Source organism: Panthera pardus, unplaced genomic scaffold (genome assembly GCF_024362965.1).
Source record: "Panthera pardus isolate Hobbes unplaced genomic scaffold, ASM2436296v1 HiC_scaffold_27, whole genome shotgun sequence".
NCBI classification, from domain to species: Eukaryota; Metazoa; Chordata; class Mammalia; order Carnivora; family Felidae; genus Panthera; species Panthera pardus.
The window spans coordinates 2,609,993-2,622,432 of NW_026526843.1; the positions used below are offsets into that span (position 1 = coordinate 2,609,993).

The 12,440-nt window shown below is 50.7% G+C and overlaps 1 protein-coding gene across 7 annotated transcripts in view; it reads left to right on the forward strand.

The window, feature by feature from the left end:
* The window catches only part of BCORL1 (BCL6 corepressor like 1), a 63,681-nt gene that overhangs the window by 24,656 nt on the left and 26,585 nt on the right, over positions 1 to 12,440 (forward strand). For 6 of the 7 annotated variants that reach the window (XM_053891297.1, XM_053891295.1, XM_053891296.1 and 3 more), the window contains 4 exons: positions 36 to 3,308; positions 8,288 to 8,453; positions 9,551 to 9,631; positions 11,590 to 11,979. In XM_053891297.1, the coding sequence (XP_053747272.1) occupies positions 36 to 3,308; positions 8,288 to 8,453; positions 9,551 to 9,631; positions 11,590 to 11,979 (3,910 nt within the window). The remainder of the gene's footprint in view (positions 1 to 35; positions 3,309 to 8,287; positions 8,454 to 9,550; positions 9,632 to 11,589; positions 11,980 to 12,440) is intronic. The other variant, XM_053891300.1, reaches the window with a different exon arrangement.

Here is a 12,440-nt window from a genome sequence, read left to right on the forward strand (position 1 = left end):
CTAGCTAAGACGGGCACGCTGCTCTGTCGTTGCAGGTGGAGCTCACAGCAGTTGGAAGTGGCAGCAATGCCCGGGGGGCAGACCCAGATGGCAATGCAGCAGAAAAACTTGGGCACAAGTCAGAAGACAAGCCTGACGACCCCCAGCCAAAAATGGACTATGCTGGGAGCGTGGCGGAGGCTGAGGGCCTATTGGTGCCACTGAGCAGCCCCGGAGACGGGCTCAAGCTTACCACTCCCAACAGTGCCGACGCTGCCAACAGCAGGGCTGACTGCTCCTGGGCTCCCCTCGGCACCCAAATGAGCAAACAAACAGACTGCTCAGCAGCTGGGCTGAAGGCTTTGGACTCTCGGCATGGTGTTGGGGAGAAGAATACTTTCATTCTGGCAACTCTGGGGACTGGAGTCCCTGTGGAGGGAACCCTGCCTCTGGTCCCCACTAACTTTAGTCCGCTGCCAGCCCCCATCTGCCCCCCCGCTCCCAGTTCAGCTTCCGTCCCCCCGTCTGTTCCAGATCCATTCCAGGTTCCCCTCTCCGTCCCCACCCCAGTGCCCCACTCTGGGCTTGTTCCCGTCCAGGTCGCCACCTCAGTTCCAGCCCCGTCCCCTCCCTTAGCACCAGTCCCAGCTCTGGCTCCAGCGCCACCATCGGTGCCCACACTCATCTCTGATTCGAACCCCCTTTCGGTTTCAGCCTCTGTCTTGGTGCCTGTGCCAGCTTCTGCTCCCCCCTCAGGTCCGGTCCCCCTGTCGGCTCCAGCCCCTGCCCCCCTCTCGGTCCCAGTTTCGGCTCCTCCCTTGGCTCTGATCCAGGCCCCTGTGCCCCCATCAGCTCCAACTCTGGTCCTCACGCCTGTCCCCACTCCAGTTCTGGCCCCCATGCCGGCGTCCACACCTCCGGCAGCTCCCGCCCCTCCGTCGGTGCCAATGCCCACCCCAACCCCATCTTCTGGCCCACCCTCCACCCCCACCCTCATCCCTGCCTTTGCTCCCACGCCAGTGCCTGCGCCCACCCCAGCCCCAATATTCACTCCAGCCCCCACGCCCATGCCGGCCGCCACACCAGCTGCCATTCCCACCTCTGCACCAATCCCAGCCTCCTTTAGTTTGAGCCGAGTATGTTTTCCTGCAGCTCAGGCACCAGCTATGCAAAAAGTACCCCTGTCCTTTCAGCCAGGGACAGTACTGACCCCGAGCCAGCCGCTGGTATATATCCCACCTCCGAGCTGTGGGCAGCCGCTCAGTATGGCCACACTGCCAACCACTCTGGGAGTCTCCTCCACTCTCACACTCCCTGTCCTGCCTTCATACCTTCAGGACAGGTGTCTCCCCGGTGTGCTGGCCTCCCCAGAGCTACGGTCTTACCCATATGCATTTTCTGTTGCCCGGCCTCTGACTTCAGATTCCAAGCTGGTCTCTCTGGAGGTGAACAGGCTTCCCTGTGCTTCCCCATCCAGCAGCACCAGCACCCAGCCTGCACCCGATGGGGTCCCCGGGCCTTTGGCAGATACTTCCCTCTCTACTGCTTCTGCCAAGGTGCTTCCAACCCCACAGCCTTTGCTGCCAGCCCCCAGCGTGAGCTCAGCCCCGCCACACCCTGCCAAGATGACAGGTGGTGCCGAGCAGCAAACAGAAGGGACTTCTGTCACCTTCTCTCCCCTCAAGTCACCTCCACAGCTGGAGCGAGAGATGGCATCTCCACCTGAGTGCAGTGAGATGCCCCTCGACCTCTCCTCCAAGTCCAACCGCCAGAAGCTTCCATTGCCCAACCAACGCAAGACACCTCCCATGCCCGTATTGACCCCTGTGCACACCAGCAGCAAGGCCCTCCTCTCCACAGTCTTGTCTAGGTCTCAGCGCACAACCCAGGCTGCCGGTAGCAATGTCACCTCCTGCCTGGGCTCTACTTCCTCGCCCTTTGTCATCTTTCCCGACATCGTGAGGAACGGGGACCCAAGCACCTGGGTGAAGAACTCGACTGCGCTGATCAGCACCATTCCTGGCACCTATGTGGGAGTGGCCAACCCAGTGCCTGCATCCCTGCTGCTGAACAAAGACCCTAACTTGGGCCTCAACCGAGACCCCCGCCATCTCCCCAAGCAGGAGCCCATCTCCATCATTGATCAAGGAGAACCCAAGAGCACTGGTGCCCCCTGTGGCAAGAAGGGCAGCCAGGCTGGGACTGAGGGACAGTCAAGCACAGTCAAACGTTACACCCCAGCCCGCATTGCCCCCGGGCTGCCGGGGTGCCAAACCAAGGAGCTCTCTCTGTGGAAGTCCACGGGGCCAGCAAATATTTACCCACGGTGTTCAGTTAATGGGAAACCCACCAGCACCCAGGTCCTGCCTGTTGGCTGGTCACCATACCACCAAACGTCTCTGCTTTCCATTGGCATTTCCAGTGCCGGGCAGCTGACGTCCAGTCAGGGGGTGCCCATCAGGCCCACCAGCGTTGTTTCTGAGTTTTCTGGTGTGTCACCTCTCAGCCCCAGTGAAGCTGTGCATGGACTTCCAGAGGGGCAGCCACGGCCTGGAGGCCCCTTTGCTCCAGAGCAGGACACTGGCACAAAGAACAAAACTTGCCGGATTGCTGCCAAGCCTTACGAAGAACAAGTCAACCCTGTCCTCCTGACTCTCAGCCCTCAGACAGGGACCTTGGCACTGTCTGTCCAGCCTAGCAGTGGGGACATAAAAGTGAATCAGGGGCCTGAGGAATCCGAGAGCCACCTCTGTCCTGACGGCACTCCTAAGATGGAAGGTTCCCAGGGGGCTTGTGGCCTGAAGCTGTCAGGAGATACGAAGCCTAAAAACCAAGTGCTGGCCACCTACATGTCCCACGAGCTGGTCCTGGCCACCCCCCAGAACCTGCACAAGATGCCCGAGCTGCCTTTGCTACCTCATGACAGCCGCCCCAAGGAGCTTATCATGGATGTGGTCCCGAGCAGCAAGAGGGGCTCCGGCACAGAGCTTTCACAGCTTGGAAGTCAGGTGGACCTGGGGCGGGTGAAAATGGAGAAGGTGGATGGTGACGTCGTCTTCAATTTAGCCACCTGCTTCCGCACCGATGGCCTCCCAGCAGCTCCCCAGAGGGGCCAAGCTGAAGTTCGGAATAAGGCTGGGCAGGCTCGAGTGAAAGAGGAAAGCGTGGGTGTCTTTGCCTGCAAGAACAAGTGGCAGCCAGACTCCGTGGTGACCGATGGGGCGACCGAATCTCTGCCGCCCAAGAAGATGAAGTTTGGCAAAGAGAAGGATGCTGAGGAGCAGCAGCCACAAACCAAGGTCATAGTCCGGAGTTCCCATGGACCCAAGGTGAGTTCTGGGCTGAGGTCGAGGGCAGGGCCGGGACACCAGAGGTCTGCTTTGTCCTGCAGATGTCAGCCTCCCATGGCAGTGTTCTTGAGAAGCTCTGTGAACTGAAGGCTTGTGTAAAGGCTTGGAAGGCTTGTGTAAAGTGAATAATGACCTGCTGTCCCCTTTCTGAGTCACATTTTCCTTCCATATATGGTGTTTTAGTGTTAGGAGGGGCTGGCTTGTATTTTATAGGATGTGGGAAATGATTTGGTCCCCGAGGCCAGGGAAGCCATTGTCCCACATGAGGTTGGAGAGCAGGAGAAGGGATTGATGACGGAAATCAATTGATAACAGGCTCTTCCACACATAACCATTCTTCCTTTTCCTTTTCTGAGATGACTGCTGGCCTTGAGAACTAGGGATTCTCAAGGGGAGGGAAGGGGCCTTGGACAGAGTTGTTCTCTGCACCGCTGGGGGTGCCTGCTTAGGATTAGGCTGGGAGTTTTGTGGCGCCGGAGCCAATTCCAATTCAGCTTCTGGGCTCATCTGACAGTTTCCTACCTGCCCAGTGCTTGGTGGGAGGGGCAGCTTCAGGTTTCAACCCATCGGGAATGTGGTTTGGAAGGCAGGTGGGTGTCTGCTTCTGGGTTCTTCATGGTGGCAGGGTTCTAGGCAAAAAGATGGGTAAAGAGGATTCCATTTCAATCCAGTGGTACTCCAGAGGGGATCCAAAGGCTGCTGGTGATCCAGGGAAATTCTTGAAGCACTTGAAGATAAGCCTTCTCAAAAATATGGAGCAATTTAAGGGTGCCTGGCTGGCTCAGTCAGAAGACCATGTGACTCTCGATTTCAGGATCAGGAGTTCGAGCTCCACGTTGGATGTACAGATTATTTAAATAAATAAATAAACTTTTTAAAAAATATGGAGTGATTTCAAGTTATGTTAAGAAGCCTTCAAACTGAATGTTGATATACACTAATGAACAGATTTCTAGCCAGAGTGCCATTAATTTGGGTTTGTGGCAGAAGCTCTTAGTCTTTTTTGGACCATAAAGCATTTTGAGAAGCTGCTAAGACCCTGTTCACAGAAAATGACCTCGGAATTTTGCCAGTAATTTCAAGTTCTTGGACCCATCCCCTCCACAAAGCCAGCCCATAGGCTCCAAATTAAGAACCCCAGGGATAGAGCTTAGGTGGGTTTTCTCAGTGACTTCACAACCACTTCTGTGTGGCAAACATGCCAAGTAGGAACACAGGTCATGACATAGTAGAGCATATGTATAGCATTTACTCAGGTAGCTGTGATTTGCCCTTGATAGTAATAAGAAGAATAATTTAGGGACACCTGGGTAGCTTAGTCGGTTAAGTGTCCGACTCTTGATTTTGGCTCAGGTCATGATCTCACAGTTGGTGAGATCGAGACCTATGTCAGACTCCACACTGAGAGTGCAGATCCCGCTTGGGATTCTTCCTCTCCCTTTCTCTGTGCCCCTCCCCTGCTCATGTGTGTGTGCTCGCTGTCTCGCTCTCTCTCTCAAAGTAAATAAATAAAATTTTAAAAAAGAACATTAGGGGTACCTGGGTGGCTTAGTTGGTTAAATGTCTTGACTTCAGCTCAGGTCATGATCTCACAGCTTGTGAGTTCCAGCCCCACGTCTGGCTCTGTGCTGACAGCTCAAGAACCTGGAGTCTGCTTCAGGTTCTGTGTCTCTCTTTCTCTCTCTGCCCCTTCCTCTCTCTCTCTCTCTCTCAAAAATAAATAAACATTAAAATATTTAAAAATGTTATTAAAAAAAGAACAGTAATTCTTGTCATTATATGTACTATACACAACATACCAAATGCTTTCTACAGATGTCATCTAACTTAGTCCTTACAATAACCCTATGAAGTGAATGCTGTACCCAATTTACAGATAGGAACATGAAGGAAACAGACTGAATGGGTAAGTTACCTAAAGTGACACAGCTACTAATTGGTAGAGCTAGAACTCAAACTCCAGTCATTGGCTCCAAAGTTCATGTTCATCTTCAGCTCTGCCACACTATCTTCTCTCCTTATGTATAACTGTTTCACTAACCATTGGCAAGTGTTTGTTGAGTTATTGCTACATGCCAGTCCCTCCCAGGCACTGAGCTACATCTTCAGGAGGGCGGTGCAGCCTTTTGGTGAGCAGTATAGTTTCTGGAACCAGGCACAGTGCCTGAGTTTAAGTCTTGGTCCTACTTTTCCCTAACTATGTGGTTTCAGTCAAATGACTTAATTTCTCTGGCCCTCAGTTTCTTCATCTGTACAATGAGACAATAATAGTGTGTCCTCATAGGGCTGTGTAAAGATTAAATGAGGTGATGTTCTGAAATATCCAGAATAGGCAAATTTATAGGGACAGAAAGTAGAATAGTGGTTGTCTAAGGTTGGAGGAGATGGGGAAATGGGTATGGGGTTTCCATTTGGGGTAATGAAAAAGTTCTGGAACTAGGTGATGGTTACATGACTCTGTGACTACTAAAAACCATTGAATTGTAAACTTAATCAAATGAATTGTATGATATATCTGAATAAATTACTTGTCAATAATGTTGTTGTTAAAAAAAAAAGAGTAAATGAGGTGATATATTTGAATGCTTAGAACAGTGCCTAGCACATAGTAAGTAAGTGTTCGGTGAGTGTTTGTGGATGCTATTGTTATTGTTAGTGTTACCAACAAAATAGATACGGCTCCTGCTCTCATGGAACTTATGTCTTACGGGAGACCTGATGACAGGCTGGCACTGCCCCTGACTATATTAGATGAATAGTTCATTGGGCCCACTGACAGATACCCAGGACAGAGAATAAAGTTACAAGATCCAGGGCCTTGTAGCAGCCCTTAGCAGCTTCCTATAATGATTTATGAAATTTCCACTTTGAGGGGAGAGTAAATAACTCAGATCTTTATTTTCTTGTCTTCCATTTTCCTGAGAAAGAAACTGTTGATAAGCAAAGTAAGATCAGGGCTTAATTCAAAACAGCCCCTGTCAGGGTATGGCTAAGAATTAGAATAGTGTCCTGTCTCCTATACCACCTGCCCTAGGGCCTCATGGAATTCTGAAGGGTTGGCTGAATCATCAGCAAAGGAAGAGTTCTGCTTCATCTGGTGCTGGGTGTATTTTATTGTTTTCTCATCCTTTGGAAAATTCTTTGGAAAACCTTTCAAAACTCTGTTAACCAGAACATTCATCTTACACGGTCTCCCCATCCACCCAATTTTTTGCCTAAGTTGGAGCATGCAGTGTGTTTTTACTCTCAGTGCTGCCCTTGCAGAACTTACAGACAGAAATCCTTTCTAGATGTTCTGTTTTACTTGTTTTTGTCTGTCTTAGGAAATAAAAGTTAATGGTCTGCACTTGAAAGAGCCAGCTAAAAATGATATTCAGAAATAAATAGGACATGTTCAGATTTATATGCATTTAACTTTATTCCCCCTGACTTAAAGTGATCTTTCTCTGGCCATTCCTAAAGGTGAGATTTTAAGCCAACAGTTCCCCATCTTTCTATTTCCTCCCCAGTTCTTTTTTTGTCCTAACACATTGGTTTGTAGGAACTAGCAGCAAGCAAAAGGGGGAAACTGAGACTTGACTTTTTAGCTCAGCCCTCTGCTGAGTAAGAAGCAGGAGTAGTTCGCTGGGTAGTAGGAGTCCCTGGAATTTGATGGGGAAGGTGACTCCCTGATGCTGGAGAATTGAGACACCCCCCAACACCGCAGAAAATGTTCTATTGATAAGACATCTGCCATCCCCGTAGCTGGAGCTATACAGTAATAACCTTCTAGAAGGTGGCATGTGAGTCGGCTTGGGGGAAAACAACCCTTCCTTTCTTCCTAGGGCCTGCTTTCGTTGTTAAAACGTTTTGCTTATTATTCACTCCCGGGATGCTAGAATACTGGAAATCCCTACCTTGCCCTATTTCTTGTTTGGTGGCATGGAGAGACCTCAAAGCTTATGAGGATATGTGGCTGTTGGGCTGAGAGAGTCCTTGCGCTGTGTAAGCACGGCCATTGTGCCTATCGGAGAGAGCGGGCTGAGCAGAAACAGTGGAGGACGTGAGCAGGGAGGGAGAAGAGCAAGAGCTGCTGTGGAGAGGCCCAGGTGGGAGCCAAGAGCCCTAGGCCCCAGTCCCAGTTCCACCACTTTCTCACTGCAGGCACAAATGAGCTAATTTGTAGATTTGCCTGCTAAGTGGCAGTCACACCTGGGTCTGTGTGTTGCCCTGGACAAATTCGTGTAACGTCTTGTCTTGGAGCCTCAGTTTCCTTGTCTGTTCAATGGGGATGATATTAGCTTCTCAGTTTGGGGTTGTCAGGAAAATCAGATCAAATAACAGAGAAGAGAACATTTTGAGATTTTGAAAGTGCTGCAGAGTGTAAAGTGGCATTATTAATACTGCCTCGGCCTCTTCATTGTCTTCCATAAGTATGGGGAGATTTGAATTGCTCCTGTGTCATGCCTTTCTTCTTGTCTTCGTTGAGTCTATTTTCTGGTATTAATTTACACATGGAAATAGACCATTTTTCTTGAGTCAGCCTGGACTAAGAAATTGTTTTCAGTTGTTGGTAATAGTACCATTCGCATTGAAGTTATTTGACCAATGTAGTCAGTCACCCATCTTGCCGAAGAGGCATTTTTGTTTTCTGCCCGTCTCTATTGCCGTTTGGATGGACCTCACTTTTTTGCACCTTTCAAACTGACTTCAGGTGTTAATCCTGCTTATGAATGCAGGCTCTGTAGACCTGTAAATACGATGGGGTGTGGATATCTATGGGGATTAGCTAGGGCACTGGATTCAGTCCAGAAAAGCCTCTGTAGCCCACTGTGGAAGGCAGCAGGCGGCCCCTTCCCCTGGCCCCCACCTGGGCAGCTCATGTCCATGTGTCCAACGGGGCACAGGACTTCCCTTTGGGAAAGCTTTCTTAAGAAGCGAAACTGACCTCAGACCTGACTCTCTCTGCCTTTCCACAGTGCCGGAAGCCGCCTAGTGACCCCCAGGAACCCACCAAGAAGAGCCCCAGGGGGGCTTCAGATTCAGGAAAAGAGCACAATAGAGTCAGGGTAAAGCACAAGCACCGGAAGCCAACAAAGCCGGATTCCCAGTCTCCAGGAAAACGAACCGATGGCCATGAGGAAGGTAGGCTCAACAGGTCCTGGCCCCCTGGGCTGAGCTGCAGAGGGCTCCCTGGGGCAGGTCGGTGGTGGGGGGGGGGAGGTGGCGGATGGCTCTGGACTGCCTGGGAAAGTCCAGGGAAAGACTCCCTTGCTATGGAAGGGTGATGTAATTTACGCCTCTGAAATCAGAGGCAAGGGCGAAGGGAAAAGGGGCTTGTTCTATTACCCCTGGTGACTAGAATAAGGTACACTCTGAGGACCAAAGAAGTTGGTTTTCAGACAAACGTCAGTCATACAATAGAGTAGCCAACCCATTATTCTGCAACAGGTCTAGGCTTAGAGAAGAAATGGGGTTCATGAAGATTGAGACCGAAACAGCTGGAGGGAGGTTCATTACACCTTTTTCTCTACCTTTGACATATTTGAAAACTCCCATTATACAAATTTTAAAATTAATACCTAGCTAGCTAGCCAGAAGGGTTTATGGAAATCTTAAACCCTTTACTTAGGGACACACAGGATGTTTGGAGTATGGAAGCAGGTACTTGACTTGTACGCTCTTCCACTTCTAGTTTCTTGGTGCCCTCATGAGAGAGAGCTGCCCAAGTAGTGCCACGGGCAGTAGCATGTTTCCACAGCCTTGCCTGTCTGACATGACCGCCTCTTCCTAGTCTGTTCTTCTATAGGAGTGTTCCTTTGTCCACTGTTCCCTGCTCCCATCTTCCTGCCTCGCTCAGTCCTTTAAGATCCATTGAGGTTGCCCTTCTCTGGCACCTGCTCCAGCTCACTATAACTTCGTGGAGGTGCAGCAGCCCCGTAGTCATGCAGGCAGGCAGACCTTCAACTTTCTGGCATGCTGGCAAATCGATTCTGTACACAGCCTTTTTTGGTGTCAGCAAAAATGACCCAACTCCCAGTTTTCAGAAACCACTGGGAACTGCTCCTTCTCTAAGAGATGTACATAGGTGATAGCATAAGGGGAGCTAACAAATGTGACCAGGAAAAACACACGACCCCCCCACCTTGATTTTTCATCTGAGCCCCTCAGGGGTGCTTTCAGTACTTTGACTCTGATTGTGATATTTCTGCCTTCTTCCCTGAAACCACACATCACTCCAGGTTCCTTGGAGAAGAAAGCAAAGAGCAGTTTCCGTGACTTCATCCCCGTTGTTCTGAGCACACGGACGCGCAGTCAGTCTGGTGAGTCTGAAGCCGTGGCCCATATTGGCATTTCTCTGCAAAAAGAGGTAGAAATCTGGTGGAGTGATTTCACCACTGGCCCAGGTGGAGAGTTGGGAATTTGGTTCACTGTGCTAAGATGCCCTGCTCCTTGCAGGGACAAGAAAGCCCAGGGTGGGGAGGGGGAGCCTTGCCCACGATTTTAGGACCGTTTGCTTAGCTTTTCCAAATGGGATTTGACATCTCTGTTGGCGGCCGATGATGGAAAGAGGAAAGGCATGTGTTGCTCAGGAAGACTGACCCACTCCATGCTTGGGCCTCTCATGATTATTGGAGCCAGTCTCAGGCACGGACATAGAACCTTTGGGCTTATTGCCCTATGCGACAGGCGTCAACAAAATTGGAAATGGTCATTGAGTTATCAGGGCCGGTAGAATCACATTTGGTCCCTGAATTTGTATTCAGCGTCTAAAAGAAGATAGCTGTTTCTAACTACCACTGTTGTCTGCTAGCCTCCATGTTGGTTCGTAGCCCTGGAAGTGGTTGCCCCGGTTCACCCATATTTCCATGCAAAGTGGATAGAATGGGAAAGCAGGGCACAGTGTAAACTCATCTATCTGACATTCTATTAACTGGCACTCAGCACATGGAGAACGCAGTGATAATTGGGGCTCATAATGACGGCCTGGAGGCCTCGCAAAATCCTGAAGTGTCTTCTGAATCATCAAAGAGTGATTACATTATGCCCAGTCCCGTTTTACTGTTAAACACATTGTACTGTATTTGATTCTTTGGAAATTGGTGATCTCTGTGTGATCTCTATGGTGATTCTGTATTAACCAGAATATTAGATTAACCAGAACACTTCGTTCCCTGCCTGGTCTGTATATGGAAAGTTTGCTGGATATTTGCTGTCTTTGAGCAGTCTGACTGACTTGAAGCTTTGGTTAAGGGCTGCTTTCTTTGCCTCAAACCATTTCTTTCTTCTGCTCACCTCGCTTGTGTTTGGGGATTGTCGAGTTAATAGCAAGTCTTTGGGAGAAAGATGATGGTGTCTCAGCTGTTTCTGAAGAAGATCGTCAGATCTGCTGTTGTGCTAAAACCAGGCCAATTTAGGGTTATACTTTTGTTGTTAGTAAAGTTGAAGGGAGAAGTGGGGATGAAAATGGCCTCTCACCAAGAGGGTGGGGTGGGGGAGGGCAGGAAAGGTACCCTCATGCTGGGGTGGTCAGTGATGAGCCTGCTCAGTGGTGAGGAACAGCTGCAGTGGGGAGCGGGGGGCAGGGAGAGAGCTCCACCCCTGGACTCTTGGCCACTCAATAGGAGGTGGGGTCAATGTAAGGGAAGAGGGCCTGGCTGAGGAGTATCTGGGCGGGACTAACCCAGGCTGTGTCACAGGAAAGGAACTCCTTGCTTTGCTTTTCCTGAGACTCTTCTTTTGTGATGATTCTGCTTATCCAGGGTGGCTCTGTCAGAGAGATTGGTGGTCACGTAGCGGGCAGGGGCGGGGGTGCCATGCCGATCTGCCCTCCCTTACCCGCCACTGAACCCTAATTTCCCAAAGGGCAGGGACCTGTGGCCCCCTCCTGGTCTTCACCTAATGCTTGGTGCCTTGTAAGCACGAAGTAAGAGTTTGTGCAATGAATTAAAGTCACAGCAACATGGATGAGGAAGGGCGTGTGTTTTGGATACTCGATATTTGTGTGGTATGTTGGACTCTGTAAAGTGCTTATGGGTGAATTATCTCATTTGAGCCTCAAAACAGTCCTTTGAGGCCAGTAAGGCAAAGAACAGTGTCCCCGTTTTATAGAGAAGGAAACAGAAGTGAAAGAACTTTCCCAGAGCACACAGCTAATAACTGGCAGAGACTGAACTTGAACCCAGACCTTCAAGCTTCTAATCCAGGGCACTTGCTTCGACACCATACTCTTTGTCCTTTGAAGAGGTACCTGACCGTCCTCTGTACATCCCGTCCACAGGAAGCATCTGTAGCTCCTTTGCTGGTATGGCAGACAGTGACATGGGAAGCCAGGAGGTCTTCCCCACAGAGGAGGAAGAAGATGTGACCCCCACCCCAGCTAAGCGTCGAAAGGTGAGAAAGACCCAACGGGACACCCAGTATCGCAGCCACCATGCCCAGGACAAGACTCTCCTGAGCCAGGGCCGCCGGCACCTGTGGCGAGCCCGAGAAATGCCCTGGAGGACAGAGGCTGCCCGGCAAATGTGGGACACCAATGAGGAGGAGGAGGAAGATGAGGAGGAAGGCCTGGTGAAGAGGAAGAAGCGGAGACGACAGAAGAGCCGAAAATATCAGACTGGGGAGTACCTGACAGAGCAAGAAGAAGAGCAGCGGCGAAAAGGGAGAGCAGGTAAGGCTGGCTGGGGGCTGCTGCCCCAGTGAGCTGCTGTCACTCGTCCCCAAACCACAGTGACTTTGGCTTCTGGGGACCCTCGGGCATCCTGGGTGTTCCCACATCTGCATTCTCTTCGCCAGCCAAAAGCCTCTGCACCCCTAGAAACCTGGTGCTATGAGCTCCAGCTGCCAGAGGGGGTCACTCAACTCCAGTCCCCAGGTTTTGGCTTGGAGTTGAGATTGAATGAGTTTGGACTGACCTGCAGGTGAGCAGAGGGCATGAAGGCCCGAGCCCTCCAATTTCGTGTAAAAGTCTGAACCTGTGGGCAAGGCCACAGTGGCATCCTTGGCATGGGACAAGTTGAACCAGGGAGTTCCCGATTGGCTTGAGGGAGCTGGGTCTTGGGAGGCTGGGTTCTCCCTCCTAGAATCCTGGGTTCAAGAAGAAAGAGGCATTCATTGGCTGCCTTTCCTGGG